General features: G+C 35.3%; 1 protein-coding gene across 5 annotated transcripts in view; it reads left to right on the plus strand.

Moving 5' to 3' along the window:
- Positions 1-23,978, plus strand: part of HLCS (holocarboxylase synthetase) — a 126,539-nt gene that overhangs the window by 43,363 nt on the left and 59,198 nt on the right. For all 5 annotated transcript variants that reach the window (XM_063345677.1, XM_063345686.1, XM_063345696.1 and 2 more), the window contains one exon: positions 1,742-2,013. In XM_063345677.1, the coding sequence (XP_063201747.1) occupies positions 1,742-2,013 (272 nt within the window). The remainder of the gene's footprint in view (positions 1-1,741; positions 2,014-23,978) is intronic.

The following is a 23,978-nucleotide window of genomic DNA, read 5'->3' on the forward strand; positions in this document are numbered from 1 at the left end:
CATCATTTATGATGCATATACAAAAAAAAAAAAGGAAAGAAAATATTTAAAGCATATTTTGTCCAAGAAGTTAGATGGAAAAAGAGTTGAGGTGGAGCTTTAGAAAACCAGGAAATGAGAAGTAATTTCTCTGTAACTAAAATTTAGCTACTGAGTCACTCTTAGATTGTCCTGGGGCTTAGAAACTAGTGCCTTATTGCATTTGGAAAGAGACTGTTCCTTTCTTCCTGTTATGCTCTGCTGCCTGTACTACAGGGCTGCAAACCAGTAAGTCTGCTGACATTCAGCATACAAAGAACGTCACACAAGAAGCAGTGTCCATGTGAAACTTGAGAATGTGTAGTTTCTGAGGATGGAAAATCTATAGAAAGGTGATAGGAACAGGACCGCTTCTCTCATTCCTTCTTAAGATATAACAATGAGATTTGGAAAATTGGAGTAATTCCTTGTATGGATAACTGTTTATAGGAAGTTTGCTCTTAATTTCAATTTGTGGATTTTAAAGAGTTGGGCTGGACCGCAGGGACATCTTGTTCAAGGGCAAGAGACCTAAGTCCTGTCTTCAGTACTCACATAGGAAACACTCGTATTCTGGTTCCCAGATATGGCAGTAATGGGAAGGAGGAGCATATATTTGGTTAGAAGCTTTTTATATAAAAGTCAAATGTCTTCCTCAAAAATTTGAGGGCAAGAATCTCTAGTACATTATTTTCAGTAGAATAGAATACACAATTTTTGTGGTTTCATATATCATATAAATGACCACATTGTCTCTACAAGGAGAGCTCTTCAAAATCCAAGCTACACACTTAACAAAAAGAAGTCCCAGCATCTGTGTTTCTGGGATGTTAACTTACGGTTTCTAAAGACATGGCAAATGTTTCATATCAAATCTCTCAAAATAAAATTAGATATCTCCAGAAAGAGTTCTATGAATGTGTTAACAGTTGTTTTCAGGGTGTCACCAGACAGGTAATAATCCAAATAATTAATCTCTTCATTTCACATTAAAAAAAAAAGAAGTATTCCTAAATAATCTGAAATAAAGGAGAGAAAAATCAAAGTTTTGTTATGTAGATATATAAAATTATGTATGTATGTACATGTTTATTTCACATTTAAAATCTTTTGCTCAGAAAAGTGTATGAGCTGTGCCATTGGCTGTGACAAGGACAACAGAGCATACATACCACTGCATTTCATACACTGGTAGTAGAATTTTCTTAGTTGTGTGCATTCTTGAGTTACATGCTTCTCTTCTAGCTAGCTAATTAACATCATCATCATTTATGTTAGCTGAAGGTATGAGCCCTTTTAGCAGGTATTCCACTGATAAATCAGTAAATGTTTTTCTTAGCTTTATCCTTCAAATTGAGTCTTAGCAATTGACTAAAGGGATTCCAGCAAAGAAACTTAGCATGTTGAAAAACCTGCATAATACAGATGAATGTATGCACCTTGATGCTTCAGAACCATGACAAACCCTGTTATAGGGAAAGATTAAGCCAAATTAAAGTGCAAAGGAGCGTGGTCTCAAGTCTTAGAAGAGAGTACCAAGCAGTCAGGCCAGGCTGGATTAGAAAAAGCAGAAGTTGTTGATCTTTGAAGAAATTAAGCTAATTTTCCTATTTTGAAGTAGAAGATGATTGCTTGAATAAAAATGTTCTCGGAAGAATGTTTGTATGTCTTCACATGTTGTGGTCTGTATTTCTATGCCTTATTTTATTTCCCTTGCCCACAGGAAATCCATCTTGCTTTTCTGAAATGGCTCGAGGGAAATGTAGATGCTGAAGGATTAAGAGCATCCAGCAAGGTGTCTCTTAAATTTGTTTCATCCTTGGAATCAAAAATTGAGATAACTCCACCTCTCGTGCCAGTCATCACTGCGATGGGAGGTTTCTCATCAGAACATTTCAGCCTGAAGACATATCAAGAGAATCTTCAAACAAAGAAACTTGGAAAGATCCTTCTTTTTACTGAAGTTACCACCACAACAATGGATCTTCTAGATGGGTAAGACAGTGATCTGGACCATACCAAATAAGCTTTCTGATCTGGAATTCACAATTATAGAAACATACAATGTTCAGAAAGAGACCTTTTTCTCTTTGGTTTATTTGTTGCCTACAAGCTAGCCAAAGTAAAAGAAAGCTGATTATCTTCTAGATAGCACACAAAATAGAGATCTTTGTGTTCACAGAATATTAACTGATAATGTATAAAATACTAAGCCATAAAGGGTGGGGACATCTGACAACTTTTTACTTGGTGGTGAAGTTTAATCATTCCTCTTGCAAAGCATGAATATCACCACAGGAAAGTTTAAGGTTTTAAATGTGCATATTTGGGAGATTATATGCATTTTCTGGTACAAGTTATTTTCTAAGCTAGTTATATGACAAAAGTGATACCAAATAGATTGTGGCCTTAATTTTAACATTGCTGTTTTCTCTCATTCCTTTTACTGAATATTTCACTAAAATGCTCTTTAGCGTTTGTTGTTTTTTTAAAACATCGATTAGGGTTATGCTAGACATTCTTTCATCATCACATAGATGACCCTTGTGAATGAGTTGTGGGATACCTTTGAGAGAGTAGTTCATTAGAGTTTTGAATGGGATTAAGCGATATGAAAATCACAGTTACTAAATCTTAGCTTGGAGTCTATGTACAAAGACTACACTGTTATGTTTCATGAAATAGTCTGATGGAAAAAACTGTCTTTGGGAAGTTGTTGATCTTCAGAACAGATTTTTCTATGTGTTTCTACCTGCAGCTATAACTTTTCTTGACAGCTACTTTTGAGTATTAGTGTTAATTTATCTGCAGAAATTGCAGATGAATTTTACTGTTGAAAACAACCTCAGTAATTTTGTTTCGAATTTTTTTTAATCAACATCATCAGTTAAATGATCTTGAATGTTATTGTAACTGATTAGCTAACCAGCAATAATAGCTTTAGCTCTCAGCTAGAGAGCCTACGTTGTGAGACTGATACAAGTTACAGAATATGCCTTCTTGCAAGTAATAAAGGTGATTTGGTTTAGAATATATGTGCACAAAATCTGTGAATGAGGATGCATTATAACCGTATTGAAGTAAATAATGTTCTCGTCTTACAGTTGATGATAGAATTTACAAATTATAAGTTGTGCAAAAATATTGCAATTTAGAGACAGTTTGAATCATATACAAATTTCTTTTAATTCTAAACTATTCTCTGTGTGTGCATATGTACTCATGTGCACACACATTAAAAAAATGTTGCTATGTAATTTTGCCACTCCCCTTCCCCCAGATCTACATCCTGTTCTTCAACAGATTTTGCAATGGCTTCTGGATGCAGACAGACATGCTAGTTCAATAAGAGGCCACAAAGAAAAGAGTTATTTTATTGAAGCATTTGTAGCATTTGCTTCATAATTTTTAGTATTCACAGCATGTTCAGCCTGTTGGATTGAAAGCAGAAGTACTGTGAAGAAACTGACAAAGTGATAATTTAATAAGTCAAGACCTTTCTTCTCTGACAGTTGTTTTTGGTGGTGGTTCTCAGTAACGTTATTCACACATCTCAGTAAGATGAGGTATATAATACAGAGTTACGTGAATTTATTTATATATCACAAGCTAAAGAGAATCATGTGTGGACAATTTATATAAGATGATATTATCAAGAAAGGCAAGAGAGCTGAGAGAAGTGGTCTTTGTTTTTCAATGACTGTGGAACCTTTACTTTCTTATTTCTAAAGTGCTGTACCAGCAGAGTGGTCAGCACTCAGGTTACTTTTTTTACATCAGGCAGTCCAAATGTAATGAAGTGTTTAGAGTCTTCAAGATTTTCCCCCTCATGATGCAGCTCAAGTAGTCAGTTTGCAGGTAAGATGTAAAGTGGAAGTCCTGGCTCTAAGTAGCCTACACTAGGAAGATGATCCTAATCAGATTATATTTTGAACAATTAAATTTATCTTGCAGAAAGACCTTTGTTTTAATAAGTTAAAATATTTGTCTTAAGTATTATGGTTGATGTTACGTAACTGCTTTATTGTCATGGATAATAGAATGGTGTAGTCCATGTGATTTGCAAGTCAACAAAGTACCTTGAGACTTCTCAGATGATAACATTTCATAAATCACTAGAAATTGATACAAATACCTATTAAGTACGTTTTATTGAAGAAAAAAAAGTTGTCAGGTTTTTAAGGTACTTCCAAATGAACCAATATGAATTTGTTAGGGTATGTCGTATGTCACTTTTTTCTAATTGCCAGTTCTGAATGAAAGGAAATAATATCTCAGGAAACAATAGTTTCTTTGCTTGAAGAAAAAGTAGGTACCTATTGATCATCTGTGATTCCCAGAAGAAGATTGCAATACCGTGTTTATGTAATCATATTTTGCAATGAGCACATATTACATGATAGATCTCTTAGGTCTCTCCAACTTTAGGAAGTTAGTGATGATCGAATACATGATGCAAACACCTCAAGAACTTAATTAGCGTGGTTAGAAGTAAATTTAGTTAGTAATATTTTTTTTGTTAGGAAATTATAAATAAATATGGCATTTAACTTTAGTGACTTTAGATTTTCTTATACCTTTCCCACCAGCTAAATGTCAGACTTTTGTCTCTCTTCCTTTCCACTTCCCCAAACCTTCATACCCCCCAAAAATTAAGAAGTGGAAGGAGAAAGTGGGCTGGAACTAATTTAATGGCTGAGCGACCTCACAGTAGAGAAACAGCCGGAGCCTAATAGGGGTCTTTGTCTGCATTTCCACCCTGGCTGGTAACGTGCCAGTCAAAAGTCAAGCAAGAGAAACAGGTGGAAACTATTAGACCTGTCATAAAGTTTGAAAAATTGATTCTGGAGGCTAAGTGAATAGATTAGACTTGACAGTGTTGTCCTAAAGATTCTAAGGGAAAATTCTGTAGTTTAATTTGGGATCCCTTGATTGTTCATTAGCTCTCCAGATGGCAGGTCTTGGCAGTTTGCCTATTAACGTACACACTGTATTATCACTGGTGTACATTTATATGTCCTAACAAGCATAGGTAACAAGCAAAGTGTGAATTCACCTGTAGGTATCTAAAATTAAGTGGCATTAGTCTAATTGTAAAATAAAGATTTGTTTAAATGACAGATAGTTTTAAATGATCAATATTGCTTTTATGATTTCATGTTAAAAACTATTGGAATAATTTGAGACTACTTTTAAAAGCGTTTCCATTTTTATTTCTTAAATTAAAATTTAAAATCCTTACCAAAGATTAGAAATTCCCTTGTTTTTTCTCTAAAAAGAAATTCTTTCTGCCAGTTTCATTTCAGAAACCTTGTCTTCAAAGATATTTATTCTAATGCCACCTGAACAGTTTAACCTCGCCAGAAGCAGTTCCACTTTTTCTCTCTACTCTCCTCAGAGCATTCTCAGAATTTCATGACTTAAGATGAAACCGTTATTTTTGAGGATGATCTGCCATAGTGATGCAAGTGTTACATTGTAGAGGCATGCTTATTAGACTCACAAGACCTGAGATTGATAAAGAAATATTTCTAGCACACTCTAATTGTCTGCAGTGGTTTCACAAGCATTTCATTAAAAAGTAATTAGATATACATTTCAGTTTTATTCTTTACGGGCACCTTATATCCTGTTTTCATGTTTTAGTTGGCAGAAGATTTGACTTATACATGATTAAGCCAGCCTGGGATATATTCTATATGAAATGCCATTGTGGATCCCTTTCCCCCAATATTTAAAAAGCACAAAATGCCATTGTTAGGGAGAGTTTGATATAAAAATGGTGAATTTTAGTGGAAATGAAATGCGGGATGAAGTTGCTTTCATAATTGCTGAATAGGATATTTAAATAAAACGTCATCTTAGAATAAACAATTTCCAAACAGTTGAAAGCTTTGACAAAGAAAATCCTTTACATTGTTGGTGCCCTTTCGGCTTTTCTTTATGCTTTTCTAGATTCGTATTGTTGAATTTTTAAAAATTGTACTACAGCTCTAATTTTTGAAAGTGATCATTAGGACTCATTTTGTTTTAAAACTCTTGTTTTAGTTCTATTCAAAAGTGTGTGCTGCTAATGCAGTTATGAGTTAGTGAAACGTAAGAGTAGCATATAGTTGAAGGAAATTGGAATGGCACTTCAGAGGCACAAGCAAATAAGCTGAGATTCACAAACTGTATTTTGCACTTAGTGATTTATTTATTTTTTTTCCAAATCCTTGTGACATTTTACTCTATGTAAACACAGTGGCCTCATGTTCAGTCATTCCATGCACCTTGGTGATCTCCCTTATTCTCTGTTTAAACCATATTTTTTAAAAAACAAATTAAAATCAGATAAGTTGTGGGGAGTGGGTTGAAATGTGGTTTGAAGATAGAAACTTGGCATTGACATAGCCTTTGCAAAATATGCCATACAGTCAACAGCGCTTGTTTTCATTCCGTCGTCAGGTGTACCTGTTTAAAGCCTGCCCTCTCAGATACTTGCCTCAGAATTCCACTAGGACTGTAACTGCAAGTCAGAATTATTGTTCTTACAGCTATTGGCTCAACTTGATCGACTGTTTTCTTAAAAACTATGAAAATTGTTTACTACTTTTAATATTTTAGCTAGCCGTGTCTCCTAATCTAGGCTCAGGTAGGTGGAGGAAGCTGTTTTGCTGTAATAGTCAAAACCTACTGCAAGCTGCGTCACTGACCGTGTGGTTTCCACTCTTGAAGATGTATGGAGTTGATGGAGTGCGAAGTCTTCAAAGAGTAATCTTTGTCTTTTAGCATGGTGAGACTATCCTGGTACATGAATAGTCTGCTATAAATAAATGTTTTATCACCAAAGTTAATAGTTTGTAAACATTAACCCCCTACACCCTTCTCCCTCAAGAATGCGTGTTGGAGAGCTGGAAAATACTATGGTGGGCAGGAAGGATGCCTTTCTCTCAGGAAACAGGCATTGCTGTTGGATATTTAAAAAATGTATCAGTTTTGATGAATTAGTCAGTTGCATTTAAATTCTGTATGCGTCTTATACATAACCAAAAATATTTTATCAGTTTGGATGAGTATCTCTTTGTGCAGAGACCTCTCACAATAGTTCATATTGCTTTTAAAAGCTTAGATCCCTTGGTTTTGTTTGCTTTTTAAACTGTAGTGTGGGATAGGAATGCTTTGCTTGATGAATGTCTAGCTAAAATCTAAAGTTAAATACTAGTGGCGATAGATCTGCTCTTTAAGGAATTTTGTGCTTTTAATCTACATCCCTTTCATTTAACTTAGCCTTGATATAGTACCTTCTTCCTTTGTTCTTTACATCGTTGAGGTTACTAACTTTTAAACTTTGATTTTTTTATTTATAGTGTTGAAAGGCCTTTTATCCTCAAAGGAGAAAGTTAGTGCATTACAATAGTTGCTTCCGTGCTTGTTTTTCTCAAGGGTTTTTTTATGTTTGATATTTTGTGCCTTCCTTTGGTGATAAGGTTCAGCTCAAATAACAGAATATGTTTGTTTCCCTTAAATCAAATCAAATTAATTTCAACAGTAATTTTTGCTAATTTAGTTTTAAATGTATAATATTTCATGCTTTATTCTTCCATTCACATACTGGTAGTGTTTTGCATCATCCAGTGTTAGAGAAAGCTGTCCTTCAGCCTGATAACAAAAGATCATGCAGGAATTTTTGTAATACAGCCAAGAGTCTGTTCCCTTCCTTGCCTGTAGAAAGGGGAGGAATTCGGAAGTTTTTGGCACTGGTTTGGTTCTGTGCCATTCCCAGACTCTTCTCTGCAATACCATTTTTCATTACATGCTTGCTGAAAGATTTCTGTATTGGGATTTGTCATCTCCTTTGCGTCAATTTTCCGTGCCTTTCTTTCCACCTGTTGCGAACAGTTCGTGAGGGTGCTAAACAATTAGGTCCCTATTTTCCTGTCACGCACCTTGTGTGTCTGATTTTTCATGGAACTGAAGGCAAAATATGTTCCTCTTTATTTTTTTGTTATGTAAAATTAGTAGATTTTCTTCCCGTTAATGAAGTGGGCCCCCCGCTTGCACGGTTTCTGTCAGTGCAGGGGAAGGTTTGTCATTCCCAAAGGGTATTGAGTCATAAAAAAAAGATACCCATTTTGCAGAGCAATTAACCCACGTTGAACTCTTATAGTATATTGTATTACCCTGCTGCTGGAAGTTCCTGAACAATTCGCATTGTCGTGGAATACACATGTAGCCTTGGAGCACTCATCATTTGTTAAATATGAGAGGAAACCCTGTAAGACTGCACAGTTAAAATGAGAGCTAAAGAATGGAAATGGAAGGGTTTCAGTAACATTTTACTGTTTTGTTTTACACGGTGCTGTTTTCATGCACACATTTTAAAACAGACTTTTCATATTGAGATGAAAAAATTGAATGCTGAAATTACAAATCACATTTTTTTGAAGAGGATTAACTTGAAAAAGTATATAATATGATCTATGTAATAGAATACAATATATCATAATAATATATAATATATTTATAATATTAATTACAATATATTACATGTATATTATTGTTATTCATTTGATAATTCTGTGACTGTCAATTCTGCCATTGAATTTTGACTTTTATTTAGTGAAAAGAAATGTTGCGTAAGCTTACCCAGAAGCACTTAAGGATTAATGTTTGCACCTCATTGGGAAAGAGATTGTCATGCTTTTGCAGTCATTGTTTTGTAGCATATTGTTAAGTGTAACAGTGTCAGTTTTGAAGTGTCAGTGCGAACGTGTATCAGGTAAGGCTATCCTTGTGTTTATCAAATAGCTTTCTGTGCACCGGGAAACCTGCCACCTTATTGCCACCAGTCCGAGCTCAGATCAGAATATAGCCTCTAAAGCGATGACGTGCTTATAGTAGTAAGTTAAAAATATAAAAGTTTTAGGCATAAGTCAGTGTAGGACATGACCCATTGACTTAAAACGGGGAGGGTAAGGCATAGCAAAACCAGGTATGTTGATAATGTGTTCATATAAAACAACCTCCCCGCCTCCCTAATTAACCTCATTGAGTAGCTTGGGGCTTGAACAAGTTATGGATCTGCATTTCTCCCTCATACTTTTTCATTGTAATTGTTATAATCATCAAACTAGTAAAAGAATACATTGAAGAAGTTGTGTTCAAATAAAACAGAATAGCAGTTAAGTATCTAAGTGACTTGATAATGTGTTTGATTAAAGGATTTGCCCACGTTATGTGTGGCTGAGGAAGCCCTGGTTTAGAAACTGATAAGGAATGCACTTGGCTGGGCACTGCACATGTTTCTTACAGTTAACCTTTGAAGGAGATGTGCTGGAGATATTCAGCACATGCAAGTTCCAAACTGACTCCCTATTTTTTCAGGAAATGGGAATTCTGGAGAAGAAGTCGGACCAGTATGTGTTGCTTTGGCAACTCCTTCGGCCATTGCACTTGCTTTAAGTGGTGCGTAAGGCCTACCTCAGCCTCGTAATTACATCTACAGAGCAATTTTTGTCTGGTCATTTTAGGAAGCTGGTGAGAAGAATCACTGTTGTCAGCCATAGAGACAAACATATGCTGTATACTAGGTTTTGACTTTAACCACTTTTACTTGAAACTACAACAAAGATCTGAATGCTGAACTACAACTAAGTGCAGTCACACAAAGTCTGAATTATTCTCTGGAGATGCCAGTTTCTCATTCTGACTACACGGGGAGAAGAGCATAATCAGATTTCTTAGAAACTTGAAGTTAGATCATGGCTTTCAGTTTCCATTTTGCACATCTCCATCTCTTTGTCCTTGTTAGAAAAAAAGAAGAGGAGTTTGGATTTACAGCAGTATGGGAGTTAAGGTAGGAGCTAAGAAACTCACAGCATGACTATTTAGGCAAGTTTAGACAGCACCTGTTCCAGCGTTGTTAAGAATATATACACAGATTTTTTTTGTTTGTTCTTATGCTGCCAGTCATAAGATAGTGATTTAATTTTAGAATAATTCCCTGATTGTTTCTAGAGCCAAAAACTTTCAAAGCTTGTGTAATTTCTAAGTTAAGCAGTAAACTAAGATTCAGAATTCTTTACCTAAGTCCCACTGGCCTAATTTATTTTCACTTATACTTCTAGTTAAAATATTTTAAGAATCTGTTTGTATTCAAACGAAGGCTTGCATTAATCACACCTCATATCATTTAACCTAGAATGTCATGGCCAGTAGAATGGTGCGTAAAAAAAAGCGAGGTTCCCCCACTGCAGTTTTGTGATCCCCAGGTTTGCTATAAAATGCTGTACCTCATGTTGCTTTCAAAAGAATTTACTGGCATTGTTCTTGTTGCTTAACTGTTAAATGTGGATGAACTTCCAAATGTTTTTTGTAAACTTGAACGGACACTATTTTTACTGATGATATTATCTTACATAAAAAACCCCAACGCATTTTAAAAGTTTCATTGTAAACACAAAGCTTTTATGGCGTATTACGTTAAGCAGTTGCGGAATACAACTATAAACTGCTGTATAGACATTTTTCGTTTGATCTGTATTTGAATGGATCATTAGTCCGTCTATTCACAGGGGGAGATGAAGAGGCATACTGAAGAGAAAACGAGGAAAAAAATAAAGTAGATAAAGGCTGAGACATAGGAAAGAGGGAAAAAAATGTGGCATTCAAGGGAAGAAAATCTTATCTGTGTTTACTGAATATTTCCTTAGCAAATATGCTAAGCTTAAGGTAAAATAAGTGGGATGTAAGAAGATTGCAATATTAATTGGGGGAAAATCTACACGTTGTCTGAGTGCTTCTCAAACCAATTACTGACCAAAAGACCAATATTCCCTTGTTGAAATGGCAGATTGTCTACCGAAAGATAATTTACATAGTGTTTGGGTTTGATTTCTTCTGAAGTCATAAAGGCTGGTAATAACTCCACTTAAGAATGGGGTGGTTCCATTTCTAATTTATTTTGTTTGAAAACTGGGGAGTATGAGGAAAAGGGAGCACTTCATTTTGTTGAGGCTAAATAATAATTAATAAATAAATAATAATTTTGCTTATAGTCATAACTGAACCTGCAAATTATAATGTCCTGCTTTGCTTATTTATGTTTAGTCATCCTTTTAATCTTTCCTACCATCATAATAATTTTTGAACACCTAATCAAAATCCCACAAATTGCTTACATTTCATGCTTTTAAAAATGCAGCTTACAACATATTGTGTTGTACTTTTTGGATATTGTGTAACTCATTAAAGTGCATGTTACGTACCAGTAGAAAAGCTTCAGAATTCATTCCACTTGACTGTAATGTTTTCCATCCATTAATTTACTATCTTTATTCAAATCCTTGTATAGGCAGTTAAAATTTCAAAATGGAATTTCATTCACCCATATGTAAGCCCTTAAAACTTATTGGTAGACTTCAATGGTCTGTGGGCTTAGTGAAAGAGAACAACGTGGTTTTATACTGCTGCATCATCTTTCAGCTAAAATATTTCATCCATATAATTGGTTGCTTTGTTTAAACAGAAGACTTGATTTTCTCGTATGTCTGAAGGAGAAACTGATTTGATCTTTCTAACTAGTTGCTACAGAACCAACTTCCTTTTAAAGAAGTCTGTTGCGCAATATGACTGTTGCAGTGAAACTGAGATTTATGAACACTGGAGGAATAACATACAGGTAATACTTCAGTGGCTTAGAAACATTTCACTTCATTGGAGTAAACCAGGACTTCATGCCCTCAGAACAAATAGTTGTTTGATATACTGATGTAAATGCAGGTGTCAGGAGTATCAAACAGGCTTACAAGCCACTTTAGAACTGTTTATTAGTGGCATTGGATATAACACTCTGTTGAAGTACTGATCTTGTAGCAAAAAACATTTTCTTTCCTTGTTGAATATAGACGCTCATCCCAGCCCTAGGAGAAAGATAATTTTTTCTGTCTATTTTCTTAGGTTTTTTGAACCTTTTTCCTTCAATAAGCTCTGCTTATGCTACTGGCTTCTGAAACAGAAGTTTTGTCAAGATCATAAATTTATGAAGTAATACAGAAGAATGCTTATATCATCTCAATAATCCATCTGTCAGGCTTGCCTGAAAGAAGAAAATAGTTTAAAATCCTATCCACAGATGCAAACAAAAAGAAAGAATATTATTTTACAGCTTTCAAAACTGTTACAAGTTTCAAGACTGGAAATTAGATAAAGGGCTCTCACTCAAGTCTTGATTTATTTGTAAAAGATAACGTGTATACTTTATATGGACTAGGGTACCAGATGTGAGATATAAAAGAAATTGCTGGTGGCCACCTGCTTTAATGCACATTTAAAATCTTGTGTGGTAGTTGATGTCATGTAGAATTCATGTGATAGAGAATAATTTTAAGTTAGTAGACCATGTCAGGTTAGCAAGGATCAATGCTTATGGAATGTTTAATATTTTCCATCAAAATTTATCCATCCATTTGAAAAAAGGAAAGTGAAATAATCACCTTTTGCCAAGGTTTTTGAAAAGCAGCTGTGAGTGGCTTGGATATTTCTTGTGGTGGTCCAGGCACCACAGACTTTTTAATGGGAAGGTGCTGGAAAGACAGTAGAGCACTGTGACTCCAGCATAGTTGCCTGTTGTTTTGTTTGTATCTTTGCACCCTCATTCTGCTGCCATTCAGTTGTTACGTTTACATGGTTTTCTTTGGAACTAAGTGCAAATTTCTTCTTCTGGGGCATGTTTTCTCCATCAGAATACTGACAATGTGCTGACAGAAAAAATAGACAGAAGATGCCCTTGCATGCCACAGTACCAGCGTGCTGTAAAGCCTCAAGTAGGAAAGAATCCTTGTCCCAAGAGGCTTCTTGCTTTTAAGAAGCAATGGCAATTAAAGATTCTTGATGTAGCTGGTTGAAATGCCTGCTGTATGTAAACATTCAGCCTAGAAAACTACATTCAGGCACAGAATATCACCTTTGCAGTGGACTTAACTGACTATGCTAATCTTGTCCCTAGGAGTTAAAGTTTCTTTGATTAACTCAGATTGTCACAGAGCCATATGCTGTAGCCACAGAGCTGGAAATTGATTACAGGATATATTTTTGTAGGTATTTCACTGCATGCCATGTTCCTGAGGGGTTTTTTAACCTTTCTGACAGAGCAAGATGAGGAATTGTTTTGCTTAACAGCCAAACGTGGCCTTCAGAGCACCATAAATGGTATTAAAAAATAGCCTTAATTTGATCTAGTAATGTATCTAAGCAGCTATAACTTTAGGTATACAAAACATATTAAAATCTTCTAGGTAAATTTACTCTATTTCTTAGTCACTGGTATAGACAAGGATTGCAAATTCATGCTTATCTTTTGGAGACAATAAAAAGAAGATTTCTGCTATTCTATTATGTTTATTTCTATTCCCAGTATTTTCCTCACACCTTTCCAGTATTTTGCTGTTATCAGTAATTGTTATTTCCTTATTTGTTAGTTTTTGGGTTGATTTCCTATTTGAGATGGATAAGATATAACTTACTGTTACTACAATTTAATTGATTAAAATCGGAAATGGCAGAACTCATCTTTTTTTTTTTTACATGTAATTGCATTAATTAAAATAATTCTAATAGTTGCTGACTGATAAGTAAAAACAAAAACCAAACCAAAAACAAATTAGGAGAGATCAGTCTTATTTCAGTTAGGATCTCAGATCTTGACCTGGTATATGTTGGGGAAAAAAACCTTGTGCTAGAATATTCTACGTTTCCCCTTCCCTTTTTCTTTGAGTGTCAGCTGACTTGACATGTGTAAATTACATGTATTTTTGATGTGTGTCGTCAGGAATTTTCATGCTGCCTTCCCTACCTTCTCTGTTTATTTTTCATCTGCTTGTTTTTCCTAAAACCTGTTAAGGCTTTTTTTTTTTTTTTTTACACTAGAGAATGGATTCGAACTTCTGACTGTTTTCACAATATGACTAAACAGTAGTATCAAGTATGAAATTCGGCACAATTCCACCTTCTCTTTAACAATATAAATAGTTCAAAAAAGGTAAAACCAAAAGGAAAGAATGAACTCATAAAATTGAACTGTTTTCAGATACGGGTTGCAGAAATAAAAAAAAATTCCTAATGTTTTATGCAGAAATAGGAGTACACAAGGACAGACAGACATAAATGTCTCTTTGGGACATCTGCAAGAATAAATGTAATACGTTGTGTACTTGATGTTAATTGATACTATTCTGCAAGACTTACCAGAAAATTCAACCCTGAATTCTATGGAAATCAACTAGTAAAGGGAACAGAGAAACCATTTGCTCTGAAGATTTTAGGTATAAGACAGTTAGGTTTTTGGCAGGAGGGTGGAAGGAAAAAGGAAGAATGAGTAAGCTTGGAGTAAAATTCAAGATTTCTTTTTATGAAGTCCAGGTTGATCAATAAGCAGGTCCTGTTACATGTTTGCTATAATATAAGTCAGTCTGGGAGAATGTGTGCTGGTTGTCATTAGCTCCTTGCTGAAGGTGTTACTGTTCTAGACTATTCTGTTTTTTATTTTAACATATCATGGGCATAGAAAGTATGGTAGGCACTTGTGGGAGTGCAGATAATTGGAACATTAGGATTCTACCTGATAACCTGTTTTTCGCCTAATGTACTATTTGAAGGTTTCAGCATTCAGTGGTCATCAGAACAGACAATATTTAGTCATTGACAAATTATATTTTACTAGTAACTGGGGAACAACTGGACAGAAACTATAGCCCTTTATTTGTGAAGAAGGAATTAATATTCTCCAGTTGGCTGAAGCTGTAATGCAGGGTGTTCATGACAACAGAATTATATTGGTTTAGAGGGAAAATAGTAATTTGCTATGAGGCATTAGCTTAATAAACTGGTGTGCCAACAGGAGAGGTTAAGAAGGGTGAAAACTTTCTATTTTGATGTTTTGCCAAGTTAAGCAGTGAAATATTGTGAACATGAACCAAGTGAAATGGAATGCTTTCTACTTGGATTTGAAACCAAAAATCTCAGTGAATGAGTGATAATTCATAAGTGGTAGTGTGTAACAGTAGATAAGTAGATAAGTACCCTTCCTTCCCTGCTTCCTCTCCCACTGAGGAAAGATTGCTGAGCAAAAGTCTGAAGTGCTGAGGTGTTTATTTTAACACTGGGAAACACTTATTACTTCAAATATTTGCCTGCTTGTATATCATATGTATTATACCAGATGTGCCACATACAAATTAGACATGGCTCATAAAGCGTGGTAACCCTAGATTTTTCAAGATTTTTGGATGTAAATTTTCCTTTTATTTAGCTGTTCTCTAACTCATGTCAGGGAGGCTTTCTAGTGATGGAGGGCTGTAGCTTTTTAATTAAAATCAGCACTCCTTCCCTTGCTTTAAACACACCTGTGTATCTCTTAATTACTTGACTATGTCTGCAATGCATTTATCTAGTACCTAGCAAAACCTTATTGGAAATAGAGAAGGGTTTTTTTACAGTGATGGTAATAGTACAAAGAAAACCTAAGCTAAATTCGGATTACAAAGTACTGGATCAGAGATGAATCAAATATAAAAAAAACCATACCGAGAGTCAAACTATGCTATAATTTCTTTTTCACTTTCCTTGTACTCTGAGATAATTCAGATTAACATTTTATAAGTCTGTTTCTCTTTTATTATGTATCTAATGGATGCTAGCATAGGAGACTTCCCATATTAATTTGGTTGAAGAGGAAGCTGGGTTTTAGTTTGTGGGGGCTTTTTGGGGTTGTTTTGGGTTTGGTGGTGGTTTTTTTGTTTGGTTGGGTTTTTTCTTTTTTTTTTTTTTTTCTTTTTCAACTTTTCAACAGTTCTCCAGGCACCTTACTCTGGACTTCACAGAAGAGATGGCAGGCAGCTTCTTGCAAGCTAGCCTGCTGGGACTGCTCACCCATTCCAGCTGGCTGTGGAGCCACCTGGCAGTCACATCCAGTACAACACTAGGTGACACGAATGAACTGTTCTTCAGTAAACTAGGGTATTTTTTTCCTCTATTTAGCAGAATCATTAAATACCAAATTAAAAAAAATCGTGTTGTGAACGTCTTTGCAAGCTTCATCCACGTAACTATTAAAAAAGCTAAATTGTGAAGGCTGTGTATTATGAATTGTCCTTTAATCTTGAAAAAAAAATCACAAACTTTGATTGTTTTGTTTTCAATCTGTCATGTACGTCAGTATTTCTAAAGGTCTTTTTTTCTTGTGTGATATTAATATCATCAAGGGAACAAGCTGTAAGGCAGAAGTATTTGCCTAGTATGTGTTTTCAGTTTTATGTGTTGTAGTAAATCTGAGGTGCTTCGTTCTGGTTTTCAGGTTTCAAAATACATTAACCATCTCTCCATCTTAGGCAGTGGCTCATACCCACCTCATTACAAGAAGGGTAGGAATATGATCCCTAGATGTGGTTTTTCCTAAGTAGGTGATTATTGGTGTATGTGCCGTTTGTGCGTAGATTTCTGCACTGGACTATATTACATAGTGTATTAGGTCTTCCTAGCATTCGTTACATTTACATGTAGGCTTTTTTCTGTGTGAACACATTCTGAAGGGTGGTTTTGAAACACTGATATTCGTGTTACTAGGATATGTGTGGTGTCTGCATTATTTGTCAGTAATCTGAGTTGGATTTGGTTTCAGAAAATGTGAGCTAGTTTTATGTCCACTCTGATTTTACCTATGTCTGTTTTAAAGCACCAGCTGTATGGCAGATGCTCACATTAAGGTTTTGTGTTTCAAGCAGAATCAAGAAATTCTCAGGATACCTTATTTGCTTCTACTGCAGATTTTTCTCCTTCAGATCCAGCCAGTCCATAATCGTGAGTGTATAACTGTTTCAGTCTTTTGTCAAAATCTACTGGCTAGAACCTGTTTCCCTTCTTAAATTTCTCCTCTTCTCTGTACTACTTCTCTTCTGCCAGACCATAACCAATGAGTATGATCTACAGTGGAAAAGAAATTCTCTTCTGCTTGTTCATCTCTGTTAAGTAAAAATTTTGTCACTACCTGCAAGACATGATGATATGTTTTGTTTTGCTCTTCACTTTATCTACGTCCTTAGTTCTTTTGATCATTCAGGAGTCCAGTCCACTGTTTGTCAGTTTTATGCGGCTTGTATAAGTGGCACAAGTGATCTGATCCTCTAACAACCAAGGCCCTTGTCCTGTCCTTCTTGGAGAGCAGTTTCTTTTTTTTGGTGACTGTGATCAATCTAGTTGGCTTTGCTTTTTTTGTTTGTTTCTGAAATTAGAATCCCCTTGCCTTGCCCCCTTCTTTTTTGCTCCATATAACTGCATATCATAATTTAAAGCTGCCTTTTTAAGGTGGTGCAACAGTTCTGCATGGAAGTGGACTCGTAAATTAAGGCCAGAAATAGTACTGGCCATAAAGTATTTGCTATAGTATTTTCTCTGCAGTGTTCCTGCTGCTGCTTCAAGACTGACTTGCTCGTGTTTTTACTTGCGTGTCAAATCACATAAGTTTTTGTTGAGGTTGTGTGTGGTTTTAAGAACACTTACAAAGTAGAACTTGATACAGGAGTGGGGCTTAAGTTTACCTGTCATCTTTGTTCCATTTTACAACTTTGGTTTTTTTTCTTTAAATATACAATTGTTTTCAGTAGGCTCTAAATGTACAAGTCGAGACTACAGGCTCTAAGTGAAAGTATAATTTGACTTTTCGTAATGTGGGAATTTAACAGTCCTGTTTGGGTTTTCTTCAATAATTTCTTTTCTCTTCTTCACATTCTTCATAATTTTGCTTCCAGAACAAAAAGCACTAGCCCTCTAAATATATTTATTTTCATTTTGTAGATACTATTTTCAACAAATACACCTGGTAGGAGAGTTTTGGTTTAGAATGTGTTCATGTACACTTGAGTATATCAAAGGTATTTGCAGTTTTGAGCTTTAATAATGTAAACTTGTGAAGACTTCTGAAAGGAAGCAAATATCTACTTCTAGTCTTTTATATGATAAAATCTAATCTTATGAAGTGGTTTTGTGATGTTTTAAGGCATCCCTTTAATGTATCTATATTAATAAATTGATAAAAAAAATTGTACTCTGATTTCTTTATGCTTGGAATTTGAGCAGGTTTAGTCCGGTTCTCAAAACTAGCTGGAATACTTTTCAAGGATCTTCCCCAGCCCTTTTTAACATGTGACTGTTACTTTGTGTTTTCAGGGACAAATTCCAACTTTCCAGTAAAGTTGGTTTATAACATATTTAAGAAAAATAAAATGAAATTTGTTCCTCATCCTTTAGTTCTCATGACTCCATGCATCTTTGGTTCACGAGGTTTACGATAGGCTGAAACTGAAAAATTTTTGTGGGAGTTCTTTCTTGTGTTGAAAGAACATAATTTGGAGAATTACTGAAATAGCATTTTATTTCAACACTTAGGAGGATTTGAATTGTTAGGTTTTACTTTCAAAATTAGCTAAAAAAAATAACTAAAATGAAATTTGCTTCTCGGATTCTTAAGGGATATCAGACAAGTTGCTTTCTCTATGGGAGATTTTATAGCTGTATGTGCATTATAGGATGTTGAATAAAAGTTGCAAAATAAGCCCAAGCATAAATATTTGTGTAAAAAAAAAAAAAAAAAAAAAAAAAAAAAAAAAAGTAATTTCTTGCATAGCATCATATCACAGATGAAAAGGTAGAAAGACAGATGTACATCCTTTTACATTTGAATGTAATGGTCAGCAAGCATCTTTCTAAACTGTGTTTATGTTGTTATGCTGCACGTGTTGAATAGGAATGCCGTAAGTAAGATGCAGTCCCTGTGGAAACCAAAAGTTATGTGAAGGAAAGAGTTCTTCAGACGATGGTGAAAAATGGGTTATATTGAATTTTTCTTAATAGGAAACAGTACGATAGCTACTTTCTAGACCTACAGTATTGTGGATTCTACAAAATAGCACAGAGAAGCTGTGAAACAGGTGATTTTTGATTTGTAACGTGGGAGATTTCTGATTAGTTGCACTTAAGTGACTACAAAATAATAGCATCACTGTTGATATAAATGAAATATTTTTGTCATGCACAACAGAAGCATGAGCAAGAAGAAAGCCTTGGTAGCTCAGAAATACAAATTGCACCCTTTGACGCACTCATGACCTAATTGAAGTGGGTTTTCTCGTAACAGGTTCTAATTTAATTCCACAGTGGTGTTGCAGAATGCTGCAGCTGGAACTATTTTAGCAAGCAATAAATGAAGCTTTCTCAAGGTATCCTATACGTGTCTTTGGTCATTCCAGGCATCTTTTCAAATGTAGGTCCGATTTAATCAACTTTAAAATTCTGGTCAGAAATTATCCCCCAAATCCCTCATGCATCAAGTCAGACGAGACAACACCTTGGACATACTACTGAGGAAGGGATAACAGGTCTTCCAGGAAACACTCTGGGCATTTTGAAAGACTGCCTGAAATTTTTATACCTCGTCACAATATCCCCTGAAATGTGCTCTAAAGCAGTGATGCCTAGAATTAGGAATATAGTCAGTGACTACTGTGCTTCTGGCAAGTGTAGCTTCCAGCCCCACTTGGATACACATACGAAACTGCTATATGAAATAGATGTCTCGGGAGGCCCAAGTTTCAGAGACTATAGTTTGTAATCTGGTAAGGGTTGCCATTCGTTATGTTTGTATTACAGCTTCTGCCAAGTACTTATGACAGAATTATGGAAGTATGAAGTGCTTAAACAGAGACTTTGAGAAAGAATTCCTCGGAGGAAACAATATTTCCTTACTGTGGTTAGGTGACTGGATGACTATAGACCACTATTTCATTTGCACTGCGTTGGGTAAATGCTGGTTCATGTGGGTGGTTCATTGGTTTGTTTTGCTAGGGATGCAATATTTCCTTTTCAGGCACTGTAACTCCTGATAGATAATTTAAAGGTTGACGTGTGATACCTCTTGCTCTTTTACTGTGACGGAAACGCAACGTGTCCTTTTTAGGAATGAACGTAACAGATGAGGGCCACCATTTTGAAGTACTGCCCAGTAAGAAATTGGATTGCCAAAGAAACCACCTGTTTAGTTCTCTGGGAAAATACAGCTAACTGAAGAGAAGTCTTGTAACTGTCACATCCAACCAGCGTGCCTTTTTTGTGTGTATGTACATAGAACTGACATTGATGAAGTTATATATGAGAAGAGCTAATTCTGAGAAATTCAGCTGCCCTAAGATAGTAGAAGATCAGGCATTTCAAGAGGCATAATGAACAGCTAGCTGCACTCCCAATTCAGACTGGTGTAAATAATAAAAACTCTGTTTTCACGATCTTAAATTAAGTGTGTTTCTCAGCAGTAGGTTGTCTTCTGTTTGGAAGATGTTGTATCCACTTGCTGATTCTTTCCCAGTGGAGAGTCGTGGGCTGTAATTTCAATTCAGTTGTTTGAACAGCTAGTCTTTGTGTGGACTTCTGAAAGTGTCTGTATTCCTGGCTGGGAGTCCAGCTGATGAGCTACAGAGACTTTCACCTGCTTGATTTTAGTCAGCCTCAGCAAGAGTAAAATTTTGAGCTGATGAGAACTCAATGATCTTGCTCTCAGATGAGTTTGTTTAGTAAACTTGAACAAGAACTTGAACAGACATCTGATTGAGGTGGGAGTGAAGGACTCGGTGCTCAGTTGGGGACAGGAAAAGGTTGTGTATGTGGGGGGAAAGCCTGATTTTTTTTTTTTCTCTTTTCTCCAGCATTCACAAATGTAAGTGATTGTTCAAGCACTGTAGTTTTTGCTGTGATTGGCGTCTCTCATGTTTGTGAGTTGGTGCAAAGATTTGTATATGACAATAAAAATTTGCCTTACTTACATTAGTTCCAGATAACTCATAGTTGCAATGTTTTATTTGAGAAGCTGCTGCTCTTGCAACCATGTAATAAGCAGAGGACCGGAGCTGTTCAGGATGATTTCTTTTAATGTGATTAGAGCCATGCTATTTTAAAGTTATAACAGTGTTATGATGATAAAAGTCAATAGCATTTTCATTAAATGTCTCAGTGAGCTGCATGAAACTTGGTAGCTATGTAGGTGACAGTAACAGATAACTTAGGAATTTTAAAATTCATTTACTTTATGTAAAAAATTTGAAACAGAGCAAATCTGTATTATACCTTTGTGGTGGATCCTCTATTTCAAAATCTGTTGATTTAGTTCATATTAAATGTGTGCTGATGTAAATGATGCCCTGCTGACATTAGAGGAGAGAATGAAGGGCGGGGGGGAAGACCTAGAGATTTCAACCATGTTTATAACAAGAGAAGAGCAAATAAAAAGATTCTTGCTAACTTTCCTAGTCAAAATAACAACATGAGGGAATACTTTATCTGGCATAAGGTAGGTGTACAGTGAACTCAGTCTGGATATGAAGCTTGTATAGATTCTCTGAACTAGTTTCAAAGCAGCATATGCAACACTAACCTCAGTTAGCTTGAGTATTGTGCTTTGCTGCCCTTCTCACTATTTACAGATACTCGAGCTCTTTAATGAAAGCAAGTTTGGGAATCCTACATGCATCTCAGTTGCTACTTTTAGCTTACTGTACACACAAAGTCTTGGAGTTCTGGCTGCATCAGCTGTAAGGATGTGACTTGATTCTAGGAAATTCATATGCCGCAAAAGAAATCTAGAAGCTCTGCCTAGCAATGATACTTACCAACAGCCTGGTCAGTTAAGCCAAGGATATCTTTCCTAATTATAAACAGATGCCTTCCTTTCTGTCTTGTCTTTAAGCATAGTTTTCCTAAAGTGGAACCTAACAGTACATTAATTTTAACATCAAGTCGACCTTTCTCATAAAGGAGGTGGGGTGGGGACTGAACTTTTGTGCTTCTGCAAAATCTTTCTACTTGGAGTTTGAGAAGAGAAGAAAATCCCACAGATTTCATTGGGTTTAGGTTCTGTTTTAACTTTGTAAATCATGCTTAGGAATGTCATTTCAAACCTGCAAAAGATAGTAGTTGTGTGTATGCAAGTAATGTATATACTACACTTGTTAAAACAAGAGGTTACATAAATATTTGAGTTTTTAAAGATCTGGTGCAATCTTTTTTAAAAACTAAATGTCTTATTATCCAAATTTGTGTATAATATCTTATTTCAGGAGTGATACTAAGTATGTAAATGGCAGAAATGTGGATTTGTCACATAAGTAGTCATGGTTCTCTCTTGTTTCTTCCTTGGTAAATCCAGCCTCGCCAGGAGACGAGGCCAGATTATTTTTGTGCTATAGAAATCGTTCCAAAACAAACCCACTCTGTACTTACATTATCCTTCAATGTAAGGAACATGTTTGGCTTACATATTGCTGACATCTGCCAAATGTTTCTTTACCAAGTGTTTAGTGTAATTTGCAGTGAGCTGGTGAATACTTAATGGTCTTTGTAGAACTTCATCTTTTATGTCATCCTCAGCTAAAGCAAATCCTTTCATCATCAGTGTTACCTTTGTGCTGTTTTTTTTGCTAGTTAGATCCTTGCATTTCCCACACCCTGTTTCTTTGGGATTTCTGGGATTTGATTTGGAAGTATATGCTTTTTTTTTTTAATTAAGTGGTCCTGAATAATATCCAACGAATATAAGTGGTATAATGAAGGGACACATTTTTCATTTAACTCCTAGTAAAATGTAAGGATTTTACCTTCTTTGGCATCCCATTTTAAGTTGCATAGGTGAAGTTGGATCAGTATTGAAATGGGAAATTTAAAAAGTTGGTGGAAGTGGTAATGATACCTTCTCTTCTCTTCTAAGTCTTTATGCGTAGGTGCCCCTAGTTCTGTTTTTATTAGGAAATGTTACCCCTTTTCCTCTCTTCTCTCTTCTTCCTCACTTACCCAGGCAAGAAAAATATCCCAATCAGTTCAGTAAAAGCAGATTAAGCCACTAAAATTAGCTTTGTGCTATGAATCCAAACCATTTTAAAAATAGTTAGAATTCTGAGGGGAAGGTTGGAGATGGGGTAATTTATGTCACTAAACTTTTCCCTTTCTGGTATGAAGTGTACCTGGAGTCTCTGGAATTGCCACAATGGGGCTGTGGATTTTTAAAACCAAAGAATAATGTTAATTCTGTTACCTCGTCAGTCTCAAGTATATAATTAATGACATTCTGCTCAGCTAAATTTAACTTGAAGATTAAAAACACAGGAATCAAAAAGCTTAGTTTTCAGATTATCGGTGGTAATCTCCAGACTCCTCAACCCTACAAAATTAAGCTACCCACTTCCTTTACAAGAAATAAAGAAATCCACAGTCCATTTAGACTCTTCAAAATGCTAGATGAAGGAAAAATGACTGGTAAAAAAATTCCGTAAGACATTGAAAATATCCTTTCTAGTAAGTCACAGAGAAGATGGATAGGGTGATAAGTTTTTAAAGCAGGCAATATTGGGCCAAGCTGAGTAAAGACAAGTCTTTATTGATGGGAATGTTTTCTGAAAGCTCTGGTGTTTGCTTTCAGATTTAGCTGTTGTTTGGACAAGAAGGACTCATATTACTTTTTCAGATCTATATGAGCACAGCTTCAAGGTTGCAGATATAAAGAACTTTTACAAATTTTATACTTTCATCTATATTATACTTTTTTTTTTTTGTAATTTCAACTGTATACTAGTACTGGTAGTAAAAGGTGCTGTTTAGTGTTTATTTCCTAAGCTGGGTTTGCTGTAAAATGTGCAGCAATGTGCTTAAAGTAGAATCTTCTTCGCTTTTGGTGCAAGTCTCAGAATTCAGAAGCTTTTAAATGCAATTTTGCTGTAGAATCATTAATTTTCCTATAGTGAATTATAATAGGTAGTAATAGAATTGTCTTTTTAAATTGCTTATAGAATTTTTTATAAAATAATTAATTTTGCTTTTTAATAGATCACACTTGCCATTGAATTTATGAATTCTATTATAAGGATACAGGCTGTGATTTTAATAGCGAC

The sequence above is a fragment of the Chroicocephalus ridibundus genome, chromosome 1 (assembly GCF_963924245.1).
Source record: "Chroicocephalus ridibundus chromosome 1, bChrRid1.1, whole genome shotgun sequence".
NCBI lineage: Eukaryota > Metazoa > Chordata > Aves > Charadriiformes > Laridae > Chroicocephalus > Chroicocephalus ridibundus.